This window comes from Scylla paramamosain, unplaced genomic scaffold (assembly GCF_035594125.1).
Source record: "Scylla paramamosain isolate STU-SP2022 unplaced genomic scaffold, ASM3559412v1 Contig1, whole genome shotgun sequence".
Lineage (NCBI taxonomy): Eukaryota > Metazoa > Arthropoda > Malacostraca > Decapoda > Portunidae > Scylla > Scylla paramamosain.
This window is the reverse complement of record NW_026973666.1, coordinates 3,152,501-3,179,310: the sequence shown is the minus strand read 5'-3', so window position 1 is coordinate 3,179,310 and position 26,810 is coordinate 3,152,501. Positions and strand designations below refer to the sequence as shown.

General features: G+C 44.3%; 2 protein-coding genes across 12 annotated transcripts in view; both read right to left on the bottom strand.

The window, feature by feature from the left end:
* The window catches only part of LOC135095655 (dedicator of cytokinesis protein 1-like), a 56,060-nt gene extending 49,180 nt beyond the window's left edge, over nucleotides 1-6,880 (bottom strand). For 6 of the 8 annotated variants that reach the window (XR_010264467.1, XM_063996622.1, XM_063996625.1 and 3 more), the window contains exons 1-6: nucleotides 4,131-4,269; nucleotides 3,339-3,902; nucleotides 1,156-1,307; nucleotides 893-1,018; nucleotides 478-623; nucleotides 90-207 (exon numbers count right to left, since the gene is read on the bottom strand). Coding sequence is in view for 7 of the 8 variants with exons in the window: in XM_063996622.1 (XP_063852692.1) it covers nucleotides 90-207; nucleotides 478-623; nucleotides 893-1,018; nucleotides 1,156-1,307; nucleotides 3,339-3,381 (585 nt within the window). In the remaining variant the exon portion in view is untranslated. Of the gene's footprint in view, nucleotides 1-89; nucleotides 208-477; nucleotides 624-892; nucleotides 1,019-1,155; nucleotides 1,308-3,338; nucleotides 3,903-4,130; nucleotides 4,270-6,774 lie in introns of those variants that run through there. The other 2 variants (XM_063996623.1, XM_063996624.1) reach the window with 2 other exon arrangements.
* A 361-nt stretch (nucleotides 6,881-7,241) lies between these two features.
* Nucleotides 7,242-26,810, bottom strand: part of LOC135095656 (CD109 antigen-like) — a 55,487-nt gene continuing 35,918 nt past the window's right edge. For 2 of the 4 annotated variants that reach the window (XM_063996630.1, XM_063996633.1), the window contains 21 exons: nucleotides 26,182-26,406; nucleotides 25,622-25,808; nucleotides 25,024-25,181; nucleotides 24,428-24,538; nucleotides 23,741-24,028; nucleotides 22,981-23,123; nucleotides 22,408-22,574; nucleotides 21,835-22,124; nucleotides 21,188-21,298; nucleotides 20,545-20,739; nucleotides 19,773-19,982; nucleotides 19,419-19,594; nucleotides 18,774-18,893; nucleotides 18,412-18,589; nucleotides 17,778-17,964; nucleotides 17,394-17,423; nucleotides 15,926-16,155; nucleotides 15,308-15,469; nucleotides 14,679-15,047; nucleotides 14,313-14,418; nucleotides 7,242-13,985 (listed from right to left, as the gene is read on the bottom strand). In XM_063996630.1, the coding sequence (XP_063852700.1) occupies nucleotides 13,792-13,985; nucleotides 14,313-14,418; nucleotides 14,679-15,047; nucleotides 15,308-15,469; nucleotides 15,926-16,155; nucleotides 17,394-17,423; nucleotides 17,778-17,964; nucleotides 18,412-18,589; nucleotides 18,774-18,893; nucleotides 19,419-19,594; nucleotides 19,773-19,982; nucleotides 20,545-20,739; nucleotides 21,188-21,298; nucleotides 21,835-22,124; nucleotides 22,408-22,574; nucleotides 22,981-23,123; nucleotides 23,741-24,028; nucleotides 24,428-24,538; nucleotides 25,024-25,181; nucleotides 25,622-25,808; nucleotides 26,182-26,406 (3,837 nt within the window). In that variant the 3' untranslated portion in view covers nucleotides 7,242-13,791. Of the gene's footprint in view, nucleotides 13,986-14,312; nucleotides 14,419-14,678; nucleotides 15,048-15,307; nucleotides 15,470-15,925; nucleotides 16,156-17,393; nucleotides 17,424-17,771; nucleotides 17,965-18,411; nucleotides 18,590-18,773; nucleotides 18,894-19,418; nucleotides 19,595-19,772; nucleotides 19,983-20,544; nucleotides 20,740-21,187; nucleotides 21,299-21,834; nucleotides 22,125-22,407; nucleotides 22,575-22,980; nucleotides 23,124-23,740; nucleotides 24,029-24,427; nucleotides 24,539-25,023; nucleotides 25,182-25,621; nucleotides 25,809-26,181; nucleotides 26,407-26,810 lie in introns of all 4 variants that reach the window. The other 2 variants (XM_063996631.1, XM_063996632.1) reach the window with 2 other exon arrangements.

Genomic DNA, 26,810 nt, shown 5'->3' with positions numbered 1-26,810 from the left:
TCTCCACACCTTTCTACCCACCCTTACTCTCTCCACCTCCCCTCTATGCATCCCCACCCATCCCCAACACCCTTCAAATGACACCCTACCTTGGACAGCTTCTCGGACGCATCAAGGTGGTATCTAAACAGTTTGACGGCAGAGGTAATGGCTGGATTGAGGATGTTACCACTCTCGTCCCTCACCACCAGGTCCAGGCCAAGTTTCCTGTAGGAGTAGGTAAGGTGGTGATGGGTGTAGGAGGGTGTACGAGGGTGTAGGGTGAGGGGACTGTTGTGTGTTGTGTGTTTGGGAGTGTGTGTGTGTGTGTGTGTTAGAAAATGCATCCTCTTTAAATACGTACTCTACACACACACACACACACACACACACACACACACACACACTTACCCAACCAATCCCATCTTACCTACAATCAAATACACACACACACCCACCAAAAACCCCAAAAAACACTCAACACGCCCAAACACATACGCATTAAGCTGGTCTATCCTCCTGGTGATGCCCTGTTTTATCTTCTTAAGTTCATCCACTGGAAGCTTCCCGGACAACACCTTCCTTCGCATCGCATGAAGCTCGAGCATCGTCTCCTTCAGGAAGTCGAAATTCTTGTCACGTTCCTGTAGGGGGGAGTGCTGGTTAGTGCCTGGCAGAGGGAGTTAAACATATTTCAAAGAGGAACAAGGAAAAAAAAGGAAAAAAATTACAAAAATGACAAAAAAAACAGCTCACTTAACTTACCACACTAAAAAAACTCACAACAACAACAACAACAACAACAACAACAACTGAAACAAGGAGAAAAGATGACTGAATTACTAACCCATTACTGTTACTACTACTACTACTACTACTCTTCCTCCTCCTCCTCCTGCTGCCCCAGACTCACCAGGTACAGTTTTCTGAGCAGGATGCCCCACTCCCTGAGCACAGCCGTCACCTCCTGCACGATGGGGGGTAGGCGCGGCGACACCACCTCCACCGGCCCTGTCTTGTCCACGATGCATTCTCGGATCTGAAACGTGGGCGGTGAGACAAACGAACGTACAGAATGGTAAGACAAATGAACACACAACAGATGATAAGAAGAAGAAACACACACACATACAGGCACTCTCTCACACACACACACACACATACACACAGCCTCACCTGTATGAAAGTCTTAGGGAACACGCCCCTGGTGGCACTGTTCTGCAGACTGTAGCCGAAGAACCAGCCGTCCAGCTCCTCCTGGATGTGCACTGTGTCCCCAACATTGAGCTTGATGCAGGAGTCGCTGATGCCACTGTAGTTGTAGATGGCTGGAGGAGAGAGGGAGAGAGGGAGAGAGTGAGGCATTAGTGGCTGGCTGATGGAAATGTTGTAACTGGCTGGGAGGGAGAGAGAGAGAGAGAGGGAGAGGTGTTAGTATTTCATTGTTTATCGGAGAGGGAGAAGTGTCTGTCTCCCCTCCCTCTGTGTCTGCTGGTGTAGGGGGAATGCATACACCAGACTGTGGCTGTGCTGGAGGAGTGTATTACATTCCGACGCTGGTGGAAATATGACAGGAAAAGGTGGATAAAGGAAGCTTCATTCAGATGAGTAAAGTGAGGTAAATAAATACACTGGTTAGCGCTTCGTGATCCTAGCGTGGTGGTGGTGTGGTGGTGTCTGTACTGGTGATAGCTGGCACTTCTTCACTCTAGCATCAGTCTCAACATGGCTTTTCTTACCCCTCTCATCAGACACAGCTTCTAAGAGTAATTTGAACATCATACATACCCACCACAAATTATTCATTATGCTGACACTAATTTTTTAAAGATTTATCTGTTTTAGGGGAAGCAAGGCCACCCGCTGCCGTGACAACGCTGGGAAGTGACACATCCATGCGAGAGGTTAGGTAGGTACTGATCTTACCCAGTGAAGGTGCGTTTGTTTGTGTGTGTGTGTCACGTGTTGTACATGCGCGAACTTAGTCACAGTGATTGGTTCCTTAGTTTGAGAATGCAGCTGCTGGCCAATTAAAAAATGCAGAATTAATTTAGCCAATCACAGTGTTTTATTTTATCCTGTGGAGGGAGAAGCAACCTAATTTGAAATATTTGAATTAATCTGAGGAAGAAGTCTGTCAGCGGTGAGCGGCACCTCCATTTCTTCTAGTGCAGTGCTAGATTTGACCAAGATACACGACATAATGACTTCATGTTTGTTTCTTAGCCTTGCCAGTTAAGTTAGTCTGGTTAGGTTAGATTAGTTTAGTTTGGTTAAGTTAGTTTAGTTAGGTTAGGTTAGAATAGTTTGTTAGGTTAGGTTAGTTTAGTTTGATTTGGCTGTTAGTTTAGTAAGGTTACATTAGTTTGGTTTAGTTTTGATCAAGTTAGGTTAGGTTAGGTTAGGTGAGTTTGGTAAGGTTACGTTAGGTTAGTTTGGTTAGGTTAGTTTGGTTAGGTTAGGTTAGGTTAGGTTAGGGTTAGGTTAGGTTAGGTTAGGTTAGGGTAGGTTAGGTTAGGTGAGTTTGGTAAGGTTAGGTTAGTTTGGTTAGGCTGGCAAGTTGGAGGTGGTGGTGGTGGTGACAGCCGGCTGGTGGCTACGGGTAAGCGGCAGTCGGTCCTCTCGGGGAACATTGTGACAGTTAGTGTGGTGTTTGTGAGGACCAAACTTTTTTTTTTTTTTTTTTTATTTCCTGGTGCATTTCTGTCAGTTTTGTATTAATCAGCTTTAAGATCAAAATATTAGTTCCTGATGGGGGTGTCAGGGGGTAGTAAAAAAACAAACACTGATGACTTGCAGGGAAAACAACACAAATATTAATTCAAAGTGGCCTGAAAAACCACCACAAACAAACATTTTCGTCCACAATAGACTGGTGGATGAGTACAACTTAACCCACCATCTCTCTCTCTCTCTCTCTCTCTCTCTCTCTCTCTCTCTCTCTCTCTCTCTCTATTTCGTACACTTATGCCATGAAACTCTACCAGAATGACAAATGTAAACAAACCCCACTCCCTCTCTCTTCCTTCAATCTCTCATATTTCTCCCTCTGATTCTTTCCTCCCCCTCCAACCCTTCCCTCCACTTAGCCTAAAAATCTAACCTGAATACGATAAACAAACAGACCACTCCCTCTCTCTCCCACCCCTCTCTCTTTCTCTCCCCTTATTATCTCCTATCTCCTATTCTCCCACTTCCCAAAATCGAAAAAAATACGATAAAAAACAATAACAACAAACATACAAACAAACACTACCCACTCCCTCTCTCTCCTACTCATCCTCTCTTCCTCCCGCAGCGGTTAAACTCTCTCTCTCTCTCTCCCAGGTTCTCCCACGCCTTTCCCTTCACCCACTCACCCACGCCATACTTCTCCCTGTCCCTCGCCGGCTTCCAGCTCATGGCGACGTCCAAAAGTTCATTATCTGCAGCAAAATAAAGGGTTTCCGGAGAGGTTCAAGTAGACATGCCGTCCTCCTCCTCTTCTTGTGGCTGGCTGTTGCTGGTAGTGGTGGTGGTGGTGGTCGTCTCTCTCTCTCTCTCTCTCTCTCTCTCTCTCGTTTGTCACTCTGGTCCGTTTTTCTCTTTAGTTTTGATTTTGTTGTTTTTTTCTTTTTTTCTGTTTTCTTATTTTTCTTCCATTTGCTTTCTTTTTATTGTTTTCATTCCTCTTCAGTTCTTTATTTCGTTTGTTCTTGTCTCATGCTTTCTTATTTTCTTGGTTTATCTTATTTTCTGCTTGTTTCTTCAGTTTTGTTTGTTATTTTGTCTTGTTCACTCGTTCATTCGGTATTTTTTTTTATTTATTATCAGTTCTCTGTTTTTTCTCTCCTTTTCGTATCATTAGCCTTTATTTTAATTTATTTATTATCTTGTTTCTCATTTCTTACTTCTTTTTCATTGTTTATTTTCTTTTCCCCTACCTGCGATAGAAGAAATATATAATATATAAATATGCCATTAATAACTTCTACTAATGTTTTCCTGCAAATTAAAGACAGCGCAAGCACAACTACGAAAATTAAACAAAACAACTGATAAATAAATGAATAAATAAAAATTGAGAAAGAAAAAAAAAATGACACTTGACACTTCACTTCCTCCTCCTCCTCCTCCTCTTGTGTCCTCTACGTATTTATCTCGCATATTACCGTTTTATTTCCTCCAATTCCTCCTTTATCCACTTATTTCTCTCTCCTTCCACCTCGTGGCTGTAATAGTAGTGCAGTTGTGCCACATAATAGTCACTATTCTCTAATTAATGCCAGTCTTTTTTTTTTAATGCAATAAGTGAAAGAACTCTAAGCTCACAATAGGCTCGAGACAAAAGACGATCGCGTTTCTGTAGCTTCAGGTCTTAAATATCTATTTTCATGCTTTATTTTCTCTTCAATGCCTCTGAAATTTGTTAATCTATCTATTTTTTAATAATTTTGATGAAATGGTTTGCTAATAATACTTGTAAGATTAATAATAGCTTTCTTTTAGTAATATGTATTTATATCTAACCCTTTTCACATTAATAATTACGACTTTCTTTATCATTCCCCTTAAAGATTATTATTTATATTTAATAACGCTTTAATACCCATTTTTCTTCAATATTTCCGTTCAATCTCACTTTTAAGCATTGCAACACCTTTCCATCACAGCATCCGATCCTATTAAAAGTTCCCAGCATCTCCGGTTCCCTTCCCTTATACAGGAGGTTCAGCTGTCTATCTTTGTCACCGGAAATCTCGAGAAATAAGCCTGAATGTCACGAGATTATGAGCGTTTGCACAGCATGGACGTGAAATGAGGGCATGGGTATAGGTGTGGGCGGGAATTAAGGCAGGTGTGGGCGTGGGAAGGCAGCAGCTGGCGTGGGAACCTTTTATGGGGCGTGAGAGAAATCTTATTACTGGGGTTTCTATGATAGTTTGTCTTTTTTTTTTCCACTATGTATTATTCCGTTTACTACTACTACTACTATTACTACTGTTTCTCTCTCTCTCTCTCTCTCTCTCTCTCTCTCTCTCTCTCTCTCTCTCTCTCTCTCTCTCTCTCTCTCTCTCTCTCTCTCTCTCTCCTTTTTTTCACGTATCAATTTCGTGTTTGTTTAATTTCGCATGAGATTAATTTCATGTCTTTTTTCTCTGTCACTTCATACTCTCTCTCTCTCTCTCTCTCTCTCTCTCTCTCTCTCTCTCTCTCTCTCTCTCTCTCTCTCTCTCTCTCTGTGTGTGTGTGTGTGTGTGTGTGTGTGTGTGTGTGTGTGTGTTAACATCCACCGATTTCATGTTTGAAAGGATGCAAACAAATAATAATAATAATAATAATGATAATAATAATAATAATAATAATAATAATAATAATAATAATAATAATAATAATATAGTCCCCACAAAACACTCTACCTTTTCCACTTCTCTTTCACTCCCTCTCTCCACCTCATCCTTACCTTTTTCCGGTCTCCTATCTACACAGTAGTAGCAGCAGTAGTAGTAGTAGTAGTAGTAAAAAATAAAGTACCAGGAGAGCCTTATCTTTTCTCCTTTTCTGGGTTATTATATTCATTCTTAAACTAAAAATAGTATGGAAAGTGGTTTTATATTTTCAGGAATAAATGTGTTGCAGATTTTAATTGACTCGTTTCATTTATTCAAGACAACAGTCAGGATTGGACGACTTGCTGGATGATTCGGGTGGTGAGGGGGGGTGGTCGTTTTAGTATATTACCACTATTATTACAAGTATTATTATTATTATTATTATTATTATTATTATTATTATTATTATTATTATGTGCGTGTTGTGCCTTGTCAGGGCCGCTCCGTTAAGGATTGCCGCCCTGATGGAGATAGATAGTTAGATTGTTATTTAGGGTTGCCATACGTCCGGACATATCCGGAAATCAGATAACGAAATCTGCGTCCGGGGGGATTTTTGAAAATCCCTCAAATGTCCGGAATTTCACCTTCCATCATTACTAACTGGTAAAAAATCACATTTATTAAATTTCCTTGGGTTGAAATGATGAGAGAGAGAGAGAGAGAGAGAGAGAGAGAGAGAGAGAGAGAGGTTCACCGAGTGGCAGCTGCTTTGGTTTGGTTTGGGTCAAGACTCTGACGTGTATGGGTCCTGTATGAAGTCGGTGGTCGCAGCCTTCCCAACGCCGCCTCATTTGACGTCACGGTCGCGCCCCACTTTCACCAGCTCTGATAGGGGTCAGTTTGGATTACTGTTTGCGGCCTTGTGACCTCGTCATTACAATTATTACTTGTTCTTGTCAAGATGCCCAAACGAAAGTGTAAATTCACTGCAGAGATGCAGAACAAACTCCCATGCTTCAAAAAAGGCAGGGATGAGTGGGAAGCCGAGTGTTTGGTGTGTAAACCAGCAACACTTGTCTCACTGGCACATAGAGGCATTAATGACTTAGTGACATGTGAGCTCTGAGAAACAAGAGAGCAGTGCAAGAAGAGGCGTCATCAATGAAGATGACACATTATGTTGTTATCAGCCATATGCAAAGGTAAAGAAGTTGATTTTCTTTTAATTAATTTACATGTTTTCCAGTATCATATCAGGACCATAATCAGGTGTTAGTGAAGGTGTCCGGAATTTTGATAGTTCATATATGGCAATCCTAAAATATACATCATATTGGTATTACCGGCGCCATATTTGACCATTGTTTACCACCAGTGCTGCACCCTTATCAACCGCAGCCACACCAGCACCTCTCCATATTATTTCATTTCATTATTACGTTCAAACAATTACAACAAAACTACAACAACGCTTACGCACATTTCATGCTTACCGTAGTAGAAATATCATCAGAAAGAAGCGAGGACGACCACCTCTCCATCCGACAGGTAGCTGGTGTGTGGTCATGGGCTTATAACCATAAAAGAACATCAGAGTGTTTAGCACACTATAAGAAAGTTCATTTAACCAACATTTGCTTATTCATATTTGACCTGATATATTTTTTCGATAAATCATGAAACATCTTCTATTATAATATCTAGTAAATCACTGGGTTAGTCCATAAAATATGTGAAGAGGTGCATATATCTGGACCCCTTCCCCAATGACAACAATGTCGCCTCCCTCGGCCGTCTCTCCCATTGCACGCGGGTACAAAGCGCGTTCATACAACCCATGGATGTATTATTAAAACTCCTTGATAGTACCCAAAAAAACAGACGGAGTCACACAACCAGTGGGGCAGATTTATAGTACGGCTTAAAATAAAATAAAAAATTCGCACGTGACTTTAATACATTTTATTCTGCCTCGAGAAGCCCAGTATGTCTGACTAGTAGTAGTAGTTAATAGTACATAACAAACAAACAAAAAATGAGTCCTCCCTGGGTAAGACTTCCCACCAACAGCCTCGTCACACCAAGCACAGATATTGATACAAACACCGCCTCCTGCCACGCCTCCACGCACCGCCACGCCCGCCTCCCGCTGACTCGTGGCTGGCGGTAAGGGCAGTGTCTCTCCTGCACCGTGATGCGGGACTGTGACATTGTGACCTGGGGATTATTACACACGCTTCTTTCCTTGTAAATTGTGACCTGGGATGTAGAATTATAAGATTGTGGCCTCATGGAGATGGTAATTGTCACCTAAAATGATGAGACTGTGACCTGGAGATAACACACTTGTACACTGTGACCTGGAATGTAGTTATGAGATTGTGGCCTCGTGGAGATGGTGGTAATAGTAGTACTTCTTGCAAACTGACCTAAAATTATAATATTGTGACTTCTAGATGATAACTCAAACACGTTCCTTGTAAATTGTGACCTGGCCTGGAGATGACAATAAACATACGTATTTTCCTTGTAGATTAAGTAAAATTTGAAGATTGTAGATAACAACACACTTTTGTAAATTGTGACCTGATATGTGAAATTATAAGATTGTGGCTTGGAGACAACACACAAAACAAATTAAAGCACACTTTTCTTGTGTGACCTAAAATTGTAAGCTTGTGACCTGGAGATGATAACACACACACACACACACACACACACACACACACACACACACACACACACACACACACACACCTTTCCTTGTATAAATTGTGACCTGTGATGAAAATTATAAGACTAACCTTGAAATGATGACATGAAAACTTTCCTTGTAAATTATGACCTGGAAATGAATAGAAACAATTTAAATGCGCCAAAAAATCATAAGAATCGTGAATGAAAACAAACTTTCCTTGTCAACTGTGGCTGGCAGAGAATTCACATGTATTTTTTTTTTTTTTTCCCAAGTAAACTGACGTAAAATGATACTTGCAATGTTTCTTCCTTACAAAATTATGTAGGATGAAAAAATGTTGGGTTACCTTAGTGCCACAAGGACTCACACCCAACATAATTAATACAAGGTCATTTTACAGCCACAAGTAGCACAAAGACTCGCCAAATTCTGTCATCTTACGGCTGCAACTAGTAAAAGAAGAACTCTCACTCAACTCTGCCATCTTGTAAGCTTAATTCGCAACATGAACCTCACGTAACTTAATGGTATTTTTTACGTCCACAATTAGAAAAAGAATTTAACGCTTATCTCTGCAGTCTTGTGAGCTTAATTCGTAACGTAAGTCTTGCATAAGTTAATTCAGTGTCATTTTACATCCACAATTAGAAAGGGAACCCACACACAATTCTGCTTAGTCCTATTGCCAAAATTTCAGGTTTTTAACGAAGAATTTGAATCGTAAATCTTATGGAACTTAATATAATGTTATCTTGTGGATACAATTAGAAAAAAAAACTCACAACTCTGCCATCTTGTGAGCTTAATTCATAACATAAACCTCACATAACTCAATACTGTGTCCCCTTCCTGCCACAATCAATACAGACACTCACACCTCACTGCTCTATCTTATGACTTCAACTAATAAACCTCACATAACTCAACACTGTTCCCTCTCTGCCACAGTTTATTAAGGGACTTGCACCTAACCCTGCTTTGTCTTATGGCAGAAATTTGATATACAAGCTTAGTCTATGATGTAAACCTTATATAACTCAACCCTCTCACTGTGACATGCAACAATTGAGCACTAAAAGCAATGAATGAAGTCTCTATCAGCATATGAGGAAAACGGGATGCAAAGGAGTATATTTTACAGTTTCAAGGTGATGTAATGTTTGGCGGTGGCTGTGGGATGAGAAGGAACGCCCCAGACTGGTTAATGATTGAGAAACGAGCACCAAAGAGTAGTAGAAGTTAAATGTTGTGTTGTCTTTACAATGGCCTTTTTTTTTCAACCCTTTTTCTTGTTCTCCTAAGCCACAGTCCCTCATATGATGAAAAAAAGTACAATCATGGTCACGATGAACACGGACTCACACCAGACTCTTGCAGCCACGATTAATGCAAGAACTGAGTGATTAAGATAAAATACGCCAAAGAGCAGTGAATCTTTTAGACGGCCTTTCTTCTCAATCGTTTTTTTGTCGTTAGCCACAGTCCCTCTGAAATTAAGGTCACAATTAACACAGACTCACACCAAACTCTATACTTCCCTCCAAAAACCAAGTTCACAATTAACAGACTTACACCAAACTTTTACAGCCACAATTAGTACAATAACCCACACCTCTACCCCACCAGGCACGAGTCACAGGGGCAGGCTGGGTGGTGGAGGGAGGCTGTGGGGGAGACAACAGGAGCGAGAGACGAGACAATGATCGGTAAGCCAGAGGGGACACAAGGGGGGGTGGGTAGCCAAGCCAGGCCTCACACAGCTTGGCACTATAACCACACTAAGGCCAATATTCTGAAACGCTCTCTCTCACCACTGTTCCTCAATGTCAAAGAGATGATTAGCTGGTTTTTCAAGAGTATTTCTCCTGTTATTAATGTAGAAAATGGGTTAATCTGTCACTTAAATGGTAAAAACAGCCTTTGTGGTGTTGAGGAGGTGCTGACAGGTGTGTTTCAGAATAAAGTCCTAAGATTGATGCGTCTCTCTGTACTTTCTTAGTTTCTTCCGGTTTTGTCTGTATAAAATAATGAGGGATGTATCACGCTTTCTTCCTTATTTGTTTATTTTTTTTCTATCTCTGCATCAGTGAGTATATTATAAGTGGTTTGTTGTTTTCTCTTTTCTGTTTACTAATTTCTTTTAGTTCTGCTTTGTTTTCTGTGTTAAGTAATGAAGCAGGATCTATTATATTTTTTTTTTCTTTTCTATCTCTGCATCAGTGAGTATATTAAAAGTGGTTTGTTTTTCTTTTCTTTTCTAAGCAAACAATTATTATAGTAGACAGCAATTTTCTGTATTTCCTTCCTACTTATCTATTTCTCATTTATTTTCTTTCTCAATATTGTTTTCTTCTTTTACCGTATTCTTTTTCTCTCTTCTTTCTTTGCACCAATAAATACATCAAGAGCTAAATTAATCTCTTGTTTCTCTCTCAAAGCAAATAAATAGATACAGTATTTTCTATTTCCTTTCTTCCTACTAATCTATTTTTCAATCCTTACTTTCCCAATGATTTCTCTTTTCTTTTATTTTCCTTTATTTCCTTCCTACTTTTTTATTCAAGTTCTTTACCAGTAATATCTTCATTTTTTCTTCTCACTTTTTTTAATTTCTGTCTTCTCTTTCCCTGTTCACACACTTCTTATTCTTATTTTCTTCCCTCTTTTTATCTCTCTCTTTTCTAGCACTCTCCTTCACTGAGGTCTCTGAGTCTCTTCCAAGCTGTGTAATGTATTATTGTTCGGTTGAGTTAGGTTTAGATGAGGGAGCGAGAGGTTAGGTTAGAGTGGAGTGGGTTAGGTTAAGCTTGGTTAAGTTAGGGTAGAGCTGGTTAGGTTAGGAAGAGAGAGAGAGAGAGAGAGAGAGAGAGAGAGAGAGAGAGAGAGAGAGAGAGAGAGAGAGAGAGAGAGAGAGAGAGAGAGAGAGAGAGAGAGAGAGAGAGAGAGAATGTTATGTACAAATGCACCATATTTTTATTTATTGTATTTTTTTTTATAGATTTTTAGAGAATTTTCTTATGTACACTCAAACACACACACACACACACACACACACACACACACACACACACGAGGTATTGTCAAGTCTATATTGCTATGTTATGAAATACTATACATAATATATATAATTCTACCTCTCTCACACATACACATACACACACACACACACACACACACACACACACACACACACACACACACATGGAGACAGACACACATACACACACACACAGACACACAGACAGACGGACAAAACACGGCCTATTAATAACTCTCGGCGTGGCAATAATTACTAACGACACAACGAGTCATGGAAGGTATCAAACAGTCTGCTCGTAAGACTTAAATACGCAACACTGTATACTGTATGCTTACCCATCTATGTCAACTGTGGCTATTTGATGTATTGATGTATGTATCTATGTTTTTTTAAGAGGGTTTAGATTTGAGCATGAGCGTTCCTATATTACGTCATTACGCCTCTATGTACAGCAGTTAGCTTGGCTCCTCGGCTGGCCCACTCATTCACTCACTCACTCACTCACTCGTCCACTCACTCCATGGGGAATTGTCACTGAACATAATCTTGTTTAAACGCATTGAGTGCTGCCTTGCTATTGGTTGGTTTAACATCTCACACACACACACACACACACACACACACACACACACACACACACACACACACAGAAAAGATATTGAGAAAGATACTAGAAAAAAAAATTACAAGCTTAACTCAACTGCACACACACACACACACACACACATGCATATATATATTACTCTACCAAAGATGACTAGCAAAATGATAATAATTCGCTGCATACAAGCTAGTCTCGGCCCCACAGCAGCAACACTACACCTCAACACCTCAACACCACAGCACACCACACCACACCACCTCCTCATCTCTACCCTCACCACTTCACCACCTTACCACAACATCACCCTCACCACCATCACCACTGCCTGACACAAGGTTCCTCTACATCCCTGGCAGGAGTCACAGTACAGCCTGACTACGCGCTATGGACAAACACCCTCGTTGACATTGCCTCATGCTCCGACACACTTGCTTCATGTAATTATCTGTTGTTGTTTTTTTTTTAATGGATCTTGTAATATTTTTAGGTTATTTTGTTATTAGTGGCAAAAAACACCTTGATTACCTGATACTTGTTTTCTTTGTTATAGTGTTTTTTTCGTGTTTTTTTTTATGGATCATCTCAACTAATTTTGTAAGAGTTGTGTGTGTGTTACTAGCAGCAACAACACATCACTCATCAATATCGCCAGGAGTTTCAATATTCTCATACTTGACTCCCTTGCATCAGTTTTTTCTTAATGCACTGCCTATGTAACCTTGTATGACTTTTCTTGTAATAAACTTAACAAATTACAAGACTCCTAAACTTATTACCAAGTCCTTTCTGCTACTGTGCTCTGACACCAACGCTCACTTTCCTTTCTGTCTGTTTTTCACACACTGATACTTAATCCTGTGTGACTTCCATTGTTATGCATTGACTGACAAAAAACAAAAGCATTATGATGAATACCAGAACCTGCAACACTAACAGTCACTTTCCTTATGTCTGTCTCTCATACATCTCTTCATAACCTTGTGGCTTCTTTTATCATCCATTACACTGAAAGAAAACGGGCTTGTGATCATTACCAGACCCAAAATCCTCACTTTCCTTCTGTCTGTCTTTCACACATCTCTGCAATCTCTGAATAATCTTGTATGACTTCTCTTAGACTGGAAACAACAGCCTTATGATGAATACCAGAACCTCCTCTCCTCTATAATCAGTTCTTTCTACATCTACATGCACATTATTATTCATCTCAACATGCAAGGAAGGTTGGGTGAAGCTGCTGTGTTAGTATTACCAGGAAGAGATCCATATCAGTGTGTTCTGGCGTCTGTTACGAGTGTTGAGTGTATGTGCCAAGCTTTGTGTGTGTGGAGTGTGAAGTGTTTTCCTCTAAGTCTTGTAAGAATGAGCAACACTCGGTAATGCAACACACAGGCGTATTATTGTATTGTCTTAGCACTGTAAGTCATCAGCACTTCGTAATAAACACACAAACATGTCGAGTAAAATTAATCTCTCATTTCTCTTTTCTCAGCATACAACTATACAATATTCTCTTTTTCTGTATTTCCTTCCTACTAATCTATTGGTAATTCCTTGCTCTCCCAGTTAATCCTCTGAGCACTGTATCTGCCAACACTTCATGATAAACACAAACACATCATTATGTACTCCTAGCACTGTATCTGTCCTTGAATAACCACATAATAAACAGACTTGTCACTGTATTCTCCCACCACTGTACATCCTCAACCCTCAACATCTGGGTGGCTTCTCGGAACACGTTAAACTCGTCCATTTAACACGTCGTATCAAACCAAATACTTTTAGGCCGAGAATTTTACCAGACACAACACCACAACACACTGCTTGACGACTTGAAGACAGCACCTGGGAAACTTAGTGAAACCATTTAATCTCTGCCTAAATATGAGAGAACCATTGCATTCAGATTAAATAACAGAAAAAATCATTTAATCTTAACCACTGATATCTGAGCAGTAATAACAGTAGTAGTAGTAGAAGTAGTAGTAGTGATGGTAGGTGCAGTATGATCAATCTTAATCTCAACTCATGGACAGCCAAAGTTATAGGCAGAGTAGAGACAAGAAGTAGCAGGAGCAGTAACAGCAGTAGTAGTAGCAGTCGTAATAGTAGTGAGGGTCGCTGTAGCATCATCCTCTACACCATCTATACCTCAACTCGCAGCCAGCCAGAGGTGTAGACAGAGGAGGGACAGGAGGACCCACAGTGGCGCCGGGGTGGGCCAGGGCGGGGCGGGGCTGCTGTAGTAGGACAGAATAGGACAATTGGGACACTGGTACGATCCACACACTTGGCAGATGTCCAGGGCCACGGATGACATCTCCAGCAGCTCCACTTCATACAGCTCTGTGGAGAAGTGGAGGGCTTACTGGGTGGAAGGGTGGGGACAGATGAGTGAGGCTTTGTGGGTGGAAGGATAGTGTGAAATGAGGATGAGTGTGGTAGTGGATGGGAGGATACAAACAGGGATGAGTGTGGATGTATGTATGGTTTGGTGGGTGGAAGGATACAATGTGAACTGAAGATGAGTGTGGAAGCAGTGGATGGAAGAATACAGACACACAATGAGAAGGAGGAAGATTTATTGTTCGGAAGAGAAGAAAGAGGAGAAAGATAAAATAAGAGTACTAATAAATATTCATTACACACACACACACACACACACACACTCACCTGGGGAGTAATATTCGTACACCTTGACGGGCAGGACGCGTGTCAGGTTGGCGGCAGGGAACCAGCGCTCCACAGAGAACTCCACACAGGTCTTGCTTCCTGTCAGCTGTGTGGTGGATAGCTAGGCGTCAATACACAGCCAAACCTAAGCTAACTTAACCCAACCACAACACTACAACACACCTTTTCAAAGAACATAATCTTTCTCTCCACAAAGAAAACACACACAAACACTAACAAAACCAAACAAAACTTAGCCTAACCTAGCACCACAACACACACCTTTTCAAAGAACATAATCTTTCCCTACACAAACATTAACAAAACGAAATCTAACCTAACTCAACACCACACCACAACACACACCTTTTCAAAGAAGAACGTAATCTTTCTCTCCACAAACTCTGCCCTCCTGAGATGTGGCACCTTCCCCTCCAACACCAGCTTCCTCAGGGCCTCCGCCGACATGCCGTAGCCCGAGGGAATGGTCATCTCCAGCACGGCCACTCCAGAGCTGTCCCCCGCCTCCTTGAACATCCAGCGTACACAGGTCGCGAATGTCAGGGCCGATCCGTTGTGGCCATGCCAGGTCGCGCGGGTCATGAGTCTGAACGCTGGGGTGGGAGGGGAGGTGAGGTGGTGTGTGTCGGCCACATGGTACTTGGAGGTGAGCTGCAGCACTGCTGAGCCGCGACCCTTCCCCTGCACTCGCACACTGCCCCACTGCCCATCCACCTGAGGGAGAAACAGGGAGGGAGGGACAGGGATAGTGTGTGAGATCAGACTGGAAAAGACTCAAAACCATAGCAAAGATTTCACACACACACACACACACACACACACAAGAAAGGAGAAAAGACAAAGAATGAAAGATAAAACCAAACCAAATCTTTTTTCCACACACACACACACACACACACACACACACACACACACACACACACACACACACACACACACACACACACACACACACACACACACACACACCTCACCTGCTGCGTCTGTAGGTGGAGGAAGTTGTTGGGCGTGATGAAGAATGTGCGTGCCTGGGAGTGGTCATGCAGCGGCTCCACTGTGACGGTCAGCTTGGTGTCCCTCGCATCACCCTCATGCTGGGAATATTCATAAAGGGCCTCCCATGCTGCCAGTGTGTCCTGTGGGAGGGAAGGGAGTGAGTGTGGGTGATAGTAGGAGAGTGAAGGAGTGAAGGAAAGTGGGAAAGGAAGAAAGAGTGTAGGAGAGAAGGAAAGAGGGAGGAAGGAAGGGTTTGGGAGTGAGAGAGGAAGAGAGTGAAAGGTGGTGAATGAGATAAGATGTGATAGAAATGAGGGAATGAGGGTGTAAATGACAGAAAAGGAGTGAATGAGGGAAGGAGATATGCAGTGAAGGAAGGAAAAAGGAATGCAAGGAAGGAAGGAAGGAAATAGGGAGTGAGTAAGAGGTTAATATGGCATGAAGGAAAGGAACAAAGAGATAAACTGCTTCTCTTCCTTCTCTATCAGTTAATCTAGTAAATCCTCTCTCTCTCTCTCTCTCTCTCTCTCTCTCTCTCTCTCTCTCTCTCTCTCTCTCTCTCTCTCTCTCTCTCTCTCTCTCTCTCTCTCTCTCACCTGCGTAGACATCCAGCCTCCATCGTGTGACCTCTGTGACTGCAACCACCTCATTATACTTGGCGTCATGATCTCGCCCCTCATGGAGTATAACCGGAGAGCGTAAGCCGTCGCCGCCACATTGCCTGCGTCGTGGCGGTGCGGGCGGCGTGGCTGGAGGTGTGGCCGCTGGGACTCCACACGGTAGGAGGGCAGTGGCACCAAATCCTCCCCCCAGTATACATATTTCACTGTTGGGGTGGTATAGGCTGGGTGTTAGTTTGGGGTGGCTTGGAGTGTGTTGTGGTGAGTGTTAGTGGTTTAATCTATGGTGTCTTTAGGTCCCTCGGAGTTTTAATTAAGCAGTGGTGTGTGGGTTTAAAGAATTACAAAACTGATAAGATGGGGAGGTTTAGTTTGGGGTGGCTTGGAGTGTGTTGTGGTGAGTGTCTGGTTTAATGTGACTGGTTTGGTGTTTTTAGGTCCCTCTCAGTGTTAATTAAGCATTGTGGTGCGGATTGAAGGTATTACATGACTGCAGGTAGTGGGGGGGGAGGGATGGGGTTAGTTTCAGTGATGTTACCCATTTCCCTCCAGTCTTAGCAACAGGTTATAGTACAAACCTTGAGCATATTCTTACAGCTAAAGCATTCCCGGTCCCCCCCACTCTTAGCAAAACAATAACGTACAGATCTTACGTATATTCTGACCTTTAAAGCATTCCCAGTCCTTCCCACTCTTAGCAAAATGCTGAAATACAGATATTACGTATATTTTGACCATCATAGCATCTCCTGTCCCTCCCACTCTTAGCAAAACGTTGAAATACAGATATTACGTATATTCTGACCATCATAGCATCTCCAGTCCCTCCCACTCTTAGCAAAACATTGAAATACAGATCTTATGCATATTCTGACCATCATAGCATCTCCTGTCCCTCCCACTCTTAGCAAAACGCTGAAATACAGATATTACGTATATTCTGACCATCATAGCATCTCCTGTCCCTCCCACTCTTAGCAAAACAATAAAGTACAAATTATAAGTATATTCTGACAGCTTTAACATCCTCAGTCCCCTACAGTGTTAGCAATACATTACAGTGCAAACTCCTAGCATGGTTTACAAGGCAAGCATCAGTGGCAGCAGCAGGAGTGGGTGGTGGAGTGGTCACAATAATCCCGTGGCTGGAGTTAAAGTCATGGTTAGTACAATATTGCTGTGCTCGATTCTGTAGCAGCTGTGTCTTGGCAAGCTAGGGGCGGTGTGGTGCTAAACTGGCAGTGTTAGGCAGTGGTGGTGGTGGTTAGTTTGTTAGTAATGTGTGTGTGTGTGTGTGTGTGTGTGTGTGCAAACATAAACCAAAGCAAACTACAAATCCCAAACACAAACGAAAATGAGTGTGTGTGTGTGTGTGTGTGTGTGTGTGTGTGTGTGTGTGTGTGAGTAAGGCGTGCACAGAGAGGTATATACACATGACAGTTACCGGCAGCCACGCCCTCAGGAGTTTCAGGCCCTGTGGTGGAGGACAGTGAGGGTCAATACTGCATGCCAAGGAAAGTCAGGGATTTAATTGTCTTTTTAAATCAACACACACACACACACACACACACACACACACACACACACACACACACACACACACACACACACACACACACACACACACACACACACACACACTAATCCTTCCAAACACCCAAACACACACACACACACAAATTAGCACAAACACACCTAAACACACACAAAATCTCCACAAAACACACTCAAACACACCCAAAGCCCCACAAACACTCAATCACACACCTAAACACATCCAAACAGACACATACGCACAAACACACACACACAAACACCTTACCCTCACCTTCCTGCCGAGCATTTCGCGTCAGGAACCCGAACGCCTTATGTGCATGTTGGGATCCTGACATGTGCAGCGCCAGGGCCACCAGGGACACCTCCAGGGGCCGCGACACCTGCCCCACCATCTCCAGGTGGTCCTCCACCCAGTTACGGCCATGGAAGATTGATGCCTCCACCTGTTCGTCCAGAGGCTGTGTGGGAGGGCAAGAAAGTGAGTGGGAGGGAGATGGAGGGGGCTGGGATGTGTGGGGAAGGAATGGAAAGAGGCAGGAGTCTATGGGGAGGAATGGGAGGGAACTGGAGTGTGTGGGGAGAAATGGGAGGGATTGGAGTGTGTGGAGGAGGGAGGAGGTGTTAGGAAGAGAGAGGAAGTGTGTGAGGAGGAGAGGAAGTGTGTGAGGGGGAGAGGAAGTGTGTGGGTATTCTTCCAAACACTTCTAACTGTGTATTTCATTTCACTCCATGAGACAATATGAATATAAGGAACCTGCAATATATTAGCTCATCTATGCCAGGCAGTCTTGGGGAACTTCAAGACCATAATAGCATTTGTCATTATCATCTATAAGATCTGTAATTATTATCCGTTTATTGTGTGAATGTGTGTGCGTCCACCTCCCCACGCCCCCAACACACACCGAGGGCAGGTCGCGGAGTGCGTGGAGGCCAATCATGGTGTGTGCGGTGATGGACAGGTTAAGGTCGTGGGTGGAGACGCCAGTGAGAGAGTACAGGACCGGCACCAGCTTCCTGTCGGCCACCTCCCCACTCGGCTCCTCCCAGGCACCGTGTGGAGCTTGCTGGGCCAGCACGAACCTTGCAGTATGCATTAGGTTAGGTTAGGTTGTGTGTCTATATTTCCTTAATCTTACAGTATTTTTTGGACTGTTAAGTTAGGCCTGGTTAGGTTGTGTATATAAACACCCCCCAAAAAATCCAAAAAAATAATAAAAAACCCAAAACAAAACACCAACACACACACACACACACACACACTTACTTGAGTGCCTTGTCGGTCACCTGAGGATCAACATACAACAGGTGTGGCCAGGTGACAGATACCTCGTTAAGAGCCCGCAACACTAAGCTTGTCACCCACACTGAGCTCCTCTTGCTGGTCCTGGAGAGAGAGAGAGAGAGAGAGAGAGAGAGAGAGAGAGAGAGAGAGAGAGAGAGAGGAGAGAGAGAGAGAGAGAGAGAGAGAGAGAGAGAGAGAGAGAGAGAGAGAGAGAGAGAGAGAGAGAGAGAGAGAGAGAGAGGTGTGTTAGGTTGATAATTAAATAATCAATAAATGAAAATTAAAAAAATGCCATTAATAATATAAACCCCAAAACAAACTACTGAAAAAAACACAAACAAATGCACTTACAAACATGAGTGATAATACCACCACCACCACCACCACCACCACCACTACCACCACCACACAGAAAGGTGATAAGAAGGAAGGAGATAAAGAAAGGAATTATGGCAAAAAAAAAAAGAGAGAAGATATGAGGAAGGAAAAATGATGATAATGAAGAGAACAATGATACAAAATAGTAATACAAGAATAACATGATAGAAAATTATGACAAAACAAGCAGAAAAGATACCAACTACACCCCTACCACCACCACCACCACCACCACCACCACCCACTCACCTGAAGTACTTGAAGCCTCCATCTCTGTTCTGGTACACAAGGAGGGTCTGGTACAGCAGCGACAGGCCCCTGAACACCTCCTTCTCATCTAGGGGCGGCTCTTGTGCCATCTCCCGCCAGTACTTCAGCTGCACCACCGTCAGGAGGAAGCTGAAGGCCACTGGTTCACATCCCGCCTGAAGGAATTTGTGTTAGGTTAGGTTAGGTTAGGTTGAGTTGGTGAGTGAAATTGAGTTAGGTTTGGCCTGGGTTAGTAGGTGGAAATAACAGGTGGAGACAGATAAGCTTTTGTACAGGGGCTGCCATGTGTAGGCCTGACTGATTCCTGCACCAACCCTTGTGTTCTATCCTTACCGAGGGGAGGCCAAGAAGCGTGTGGGGCGTGGCAGGGGATGAGGAGAACAGCACAGCACCCACAGTGTCCCCAAAGACTGACACGTGAGCCTCGTCTGACCCCGGCACCAGGCCCTCTGAGGTGTTGACGTCCAGGAAGGTGAAGAAGTAAGCACGGTTGTTGAGATCGAGGAGAACTGATGTGTGGTGCTCCTGTACGGCTCCTTGCGGCTGTGGGGCAGGAGGGTGTTAGAGGGTGTGTTAGGAGGGCTAGGGACTGCAGGAGGGTGTGTTTGGGGCTCTGTGGGGGGCAGGAAGAGTGTCTGGGATAGTGTGGGGCAGGGATGGGTGTGTTAGAGGCTAGGGGCTGCAGGAGGGGTGTTATCTAGTGTCAGGGGCAGTGTGTGGCAGGGAGGGTGTGTTAGGGGCTAGAGGCTGCAGGGAGGGTGTTACTGGGGTGATAGGGCTAGTGTGTGGCAGGGAGGGGGTGTTAAGCAGCTGGGGGGATGAAGGGAAGGTTGTCAATCACTACATAAAACAGACACATTTCATAGATTACATCCTCAAAGCATCTCTCCTTCTCACTGTGTATCTATCTCTTCCACATCACCTATTCACCATCTCTCCTTCCTTCTATCTATCTCCACCACCATCATCTATTCACCATCTCTCCTATCTATCTATCTATCTCCTCTTCTCTATCATCTATTCACCACAAAAACACCTTCTTCTTTTCTCTTTCCTTCCTTACTCACTAAACAACACACAAACACCTCCTCCTCCTCTTCCTTACCTCCACCAGTATCTTCACCTCCTTCTGTATCTTCTTATCAGGTAGGGAGGCCTGCACCAGTACTGTCACCTCTCCAAGCTTGACAGGGGCAATGGGCAAGTACAGGGTGTGTGCGTCCCCTGCCTCCACCCAGACCCTGTGTTCATGTTCTCCACTCACCATGCGACTCTCCCTCCCCTGATTGCTGTGGTGAGGCTGCGGGTGGAAGGAGTGAGGGTGAGAGAACAGCAGGGATTGAAGATATGTGTGGTAGGGATGAGGAGGTGGATGTAGTGAAGGAAAGGGTGGAAATATGGAAGTGAGGAGAAAGAGTGGAAATGAATGTGGTGAAGTTGTTGGTGGAAGGAATGAGAGAGAAAGAGAAAGAGAGGAGGAAAATATAGTGAGGGAGAAGTGAAATTGAGTGTGGTAAAGCTTTGGGAGGGAAGGTAGTGAAAAAAGACAGGAGAGTGAATGTGTGCGGTGAACATGTGGGTGACGGAAAGACCAACGGAAACAGAGTGAATAATGTCAATAACACACCATCAAACACAGACTAACACACACCTGCAGGAATTGTAACCAAGGAAACACCATCAAACACAGACTAACACACACCTGCAGGAATTATAATCAGGAAAACATCATTAAAGCCAAAACACACCTGCAGGAAAGCCTTGACGTCCACAAACTTGTAGTCGGCGCTGTTTGCCAAGACCACCACAGCGCTCACTCTCTCCGTGCCGTGGTTGACAGCCGTGACGCGGACACCAATCTGTGCGGCGACAAGTTGTTATTGCTTCACTTGTAACACTGACAGTAACCCGCAGCATGTCACTTCTTTGTTACTAGACACATACTTGAACACTCCTAAGATTTATGGATGCACTTAAACACTCCTAATACAAGACAAGAACATACTTAAACACTCCCAAACACACTTAAACAGCCCTAATAGAAGATACAAACATACTTAAACACTCCCAAACATACTTAAATATCCCTAATACAAACGTAAAACATAATTAATAAACCCAAACACACACTCTTCAACCTTCCTAACACAACTGGACATACTTAAACCCTCCCAAACACACTAAAACACTTACAAACATAACTAATCCCTCAAAACAAACACAAACCCCCAAAAAACACACATACAAACACATATTAATGCTCTTAAACACACACAAACAAACACACACTGTAAAACCTTCCAAAACACACACACAAACACACATTTAAACCCTCCTAAACAAACACAAACACAATTAAACCATCCAAAACAACCAAACACCCCACAACACTCACCTGCTCCCACAACCCTACTCTCGACGGGGCCTCCACAGCCATCCAGAATCCTACAGACCCCTTCCACTCCACAGGCTGCGGGAGGATGGTCATGCCTTGCTGGGGGTGCAGACTGAAGGCAGAGAGGGCCAGGTGCACAGACCCATAGGGAATAGAGACAGAGAAGCTTGAGGTCCCTGTTTCCCCCACCACCACCTCCCTCCACACCCACGGCTCGGCATAGTGACGTAACAGGCGACTGGTGCGGTGTTGGCGGTACTGTGCTAAGTCCTCTTCCTCCTTGTGTGGGCCTGTGGGTGGGTGTGGGTGTGTGTGAGTGGGTGTAGATGGGTATGGGTTATGTGTGAGGGTATGTGGGTGTGTCTTGTGGTGCTATAAGTGGATTGAAGTGTGTCTAAGTGTGTATGATGGCTTTAAGTGGATGTTTGGTAGTATGAGTGGATGTGATATTAAGTGGATGTGTCAAGTGGTAATATATGTGGATTTAAATGTATGTGAAGGATGTTAAGTGGATAAAAACACACACAAAGACACACAAACATAAACAAACACCCAAAACACAGCACAACTCACATCCCTTCTCATCCACCCTATCCAGACAATCTACTTTGCCATCACAGCGCTCCACGGCCGTGTAGCAGCCCCCCAGCAGGCACTGTCTCCTGTGGGACCCCCCAGCACTGCACACGCTCCCCAGGGTCGGCACGGGGCCATCTGACAGCACCAGGAGGTCAGCGTATCTGCGGGAGGAGGAGGAGTAAGTGTCAGTTTGGGTGTTTGTGTGTGTTTCTTTGTGTGTTTGGGGTTGGTATGTCTGGGTGAAGTAGGAGTAGGAGGGAGGGAGTGAAGGAGGAATGGAGGGAGTGAAAGGAAAGGAAAGGAAAGAAGGGAAAAGGAGGGAAAGAAAAGGGAAGAAAGGAAATGGAAGAAAGGAAAGGAAGAAATGAAAGAAGGATAATGAAGACAAAATAAAGGTAAAAAGAAAGTTTGTACATAATCATGCTAAAACAAAACGAAAATGGTAAAGCAACAAAAAAGCACCGAACACACACACACACACACACACACACACACACACACACACACACACACACACACACACACACACACACACACACACACACACACACACACACACACACTCACGTAAAAGTCGCATTAGGGTCAATTCCAGGTGACGTCCGTGGCAGATGCAGTATATTCTCTGGCAGCCCGTCCTGTGACACCCACCTCTGCTCCAACGGCTCCTGCACCACCCTGCCAGCATCCCGGGCCATCTGGTACAGCACCTGGGGATGGGAGGGTGCAGCGTGGGGGGTGTGATGGGTGTAGGTGATGGTATGTTAGGAATAAATGGGTTTGGGGGTGTGTGTGTGTGTGTGTGTGTGTGTGTGTGTGTGTGTGTGTGTGTGTGTGTGTGTGTGTGTGTGTGTGTGTGTGTGTGTGTGTGTGTGTGTGTGTGTGTGTGTGTGTGTGTGTGTTTGTAGTTATTGAGTCCTTGTTTGTTTGTTTCTCTCGTTTTTTTATTCCTTTTTTTTGCGCTTCTTGTTCTTCCTCCCTCCCTTCCACACTTAAAACACTTCCCTTTCTCTTCTACACCCCAAAAACACAAGTAATTCCTTTCACACACTCCCTGATACCCCTACATATCCACTAATCCCTCCCACACACACACACACACACACACACACACACACACACACACACACACACACACACACACACACACACACACACACAACACCACTCCTTTCTCCCAAAAACACCTCCTTTTCTACCTTTCCTACAACCCAAAAAACATTATTTCTTCCCTCTACACTCCTAAGACACCTTCAGCTCTCCCTCTCACACTCCCTGACACCCGCTACACACCCCTAATCCCTTCCCCACACCTCCAAGCCCTCACCTGTGCATGCGTTAGGTCATTGCCAGCCTGCATGCTGTACGATTCCCAGTGGGTGCCGGCCAGTGCCACTCTGCTGCCAGGAAGACCCATCACAGTCACCTTCAGGTTCCCCCGGTCTCTTGGGTCCTGCCTCAGGTCGACGTGCAGCCCCTTGCGAGTGAGGGCGTCCACAGGGAAGGTCAGGGCGTCGGCTACCAAGCTCTCGTCGCGGCCTATGGTGTACACGACTACAGTGGCGACACCAGCGACTTCAGGCGTCAAGGGCAGAGGGAAGGTCTTGAGGGACGCCTGAAGGAGGGGGAGAGAGGTGAAGGTTTGTGTTACTAGTTGTGGGAGTGTCTTGAGTGATGTTAGTGTGTGAATGTAAGTTAGGCTTTCAATGGTGTTTTTATGGTTCTAGTAACAGATTTACAAGATTTATACATTTTTAACATGAGAAACAATAAGTGATTTGGGTTTTTAAGGGTGTTTTTATGGGTCTAGTGGCAGATTAACAAGATTTACACATTTTTAACAGGAGAAACAATAAATGACAGGTTTTCAAGGGTGTTTTTATGGTTCTAGTGACAGATTAACATGACTTCCACATTATTAACAGGAAAAACACTCTTGAGAATCCAGCTAATCATCTCTGCAGCCTTGGAAAACAGTCGGGCCTCACCACCACCACCACCACCAGTCCCTCACCTCCATAGTCTGCTGGCCGGCCTCTATCACCATGCCCTTGCTGAGGAGGATGTAACGGAAGCGGTCCAGGTAATAATTGCTACGCACGTGTAGAATGACGTACTCGCCCACCTGGTGACAGACGGACAGGTGAGGTGAGGTTGGGTTAAGAGACAGAGAAGGGAAAGGAAGAAAAGGAGGTTTGGTTAGGTGAGGTTAAGTGAGGTGAGGTTGGGTTAGGTTATGAGAGACAGGAAGGGAAGGAGGGAGGGATGGAGGGAGGGATGGAGGGAGAGGGTGAGGAAGAGGGAGAGGAAGAGGGAGAGGGAGAGAGATGAGAGATATGAAAAGTGGAGGAATTAAAGGAGAGAGACAGAATGGAAAGAGAGAGAGAGAGAGAGAGAGAGAGAGAGAGAGAGAGAGAGAGAGAGAGAGAGAGAGAGAGAGAGAGAGAGAGAGAGAGAGAGAGAGAGAGAGAGAGAGATCATTAATTCACATACATAAATAATGAAATTTTACACACACACACACACACACACACACACACACACACACACACACACACACACACACACACCCCAAGCACCACACCAAGGCATTCACCACACAAGCAATACCTTAGGGGCCCTGGTGCTTGTGGTAACCTGCAGATGGTGACCTCGTGGTGAATGGTGAGCCACAGTGACCAACGACGCCCTGGTTCTCCCTCCAGCTGCATCCTTCAGTTCTGCGTCAAGGAAGAGAGACTGGACCTTTGCTGCGGCCTCAGGGTTTGCTGTGGGGGTAAAGGGAGGTGTCAGAGGGGCTGCTGTGTTGTTTGGGACTGTTTAGAGGTGTTTGAGAGTGTGTAGTCTTGTTCTGGTGCCTTTAAAGGGGTCAAGTGGTGTTACTGGAGTTTTCAAGGGTGTTTTTGTGGTTCCATTGGCAGGTGTTGGGGTTTTCAAGGATGTTTTTGTGGTTCCAGGGGTAGTTTAGTTAGATTGTGAGTCTAGTGAAAATTGCTAGGGTTTTTAAGGGTGTTTTCATGATTCCAGTGACAGTTTAGCAAAAATTCTACACACACACACATATGAATATAATAAAATAACTTTAAAAGATGGGACATTACAAGCCTCACTCAATCCTGTAAAAATGCAACCAGGTAGACAATTAGGTAAGAACAAACACACACACACACACACACACACACACACACACACACACACACACACACACCCAGCTCCACATGGACATCAATCTCGGCCTCCCACAGTGCATATTTAGCGTGTGTCATCTTGACGGTGCGTGGCAGGAGTCTGTGTCTCTCCCCCGTCACCAAGCGCACCTCCGGCGACACCAGCAGGCGGTGACGGTGCAGGCGCCACTCAGGCACCCGGGACCCGTCGTACTGTGTGGCCGTCAGCTGGGGAGAGGGGCGAGTATGAGTGGGAGACAAGGAGAGTGAGGGAGAGTGGGAAAGAAGAAATAAAATGCCTTACAACTTGAATCACTATACATTACATGAAAGTCAGAAATTTATGAACTTAAATATCCATAAAGTCAGCCTCACAATTGTTACAGACATCTATAATCACTCAAACACCCCAAGCCTTGTAAAGCAGAGAAGCAGCTCCCCCTTTGATGACATTGTGACCAGTAAAGCACCCCTCCACACCCTCTACACACACTCAAACACCCCTACAATCACCCTGCAGCACCCCTCCACACCCTCTACACACTCTCAAACACCCCTGCAATCACCCTGCAGCACCCCACACCCCCCAACAGACACTCACATAAAACCTGAAGGGCATGGCGGGCCTCAACACCTGCGGCGACTCCCCCAGGAAGGCAAGACGGATGGCAGAGCTGAAGATGCGTGTGGCGGCGAAGGCAGAGTTAGTGGTGTCCCAATGAGCATCACCCACCGTTGCTGTCACCACCACCTCCCCATCACCACCACCCACCACCAGCTCCTCCAACTCTGACACCAGGAACTTGAAGTGGAAAATGCCTGCAAACTGGTGAAGGAGTGGAGGAGGTGGAAGGGGTAGAAGGGGTGGAGAGAGACAGAGAGGTTTGGTTAGTTTGAGTTTTGGGTATGTTTATGTGTTTTTGGTGTGTTTTTGGTGTTTATTTGGCTAGTTTTGCTAAGGTATTGAGAGAGAGAGAGAGAGAGAGAGAGAGAGAGAGAGAGATGAGAGAGAGAGAGAGAGAGAGAGAGAGAGTAGTAATAATAGTAATAGTAGTAAAAGAATTAAACTGTGTGTGTGTGTGTGTGTGTGTGTGTGTGTGTGTGTGTGTGTGTGTGTGTGTGTGTGTGTGTGTGTGTGTGTGTGTGTGTGTGTGTGTGTGTGTGTGTGTGTGCTTATATATACATGACTGTCTCTACACCTACATACATCTACACACACACATGTACACA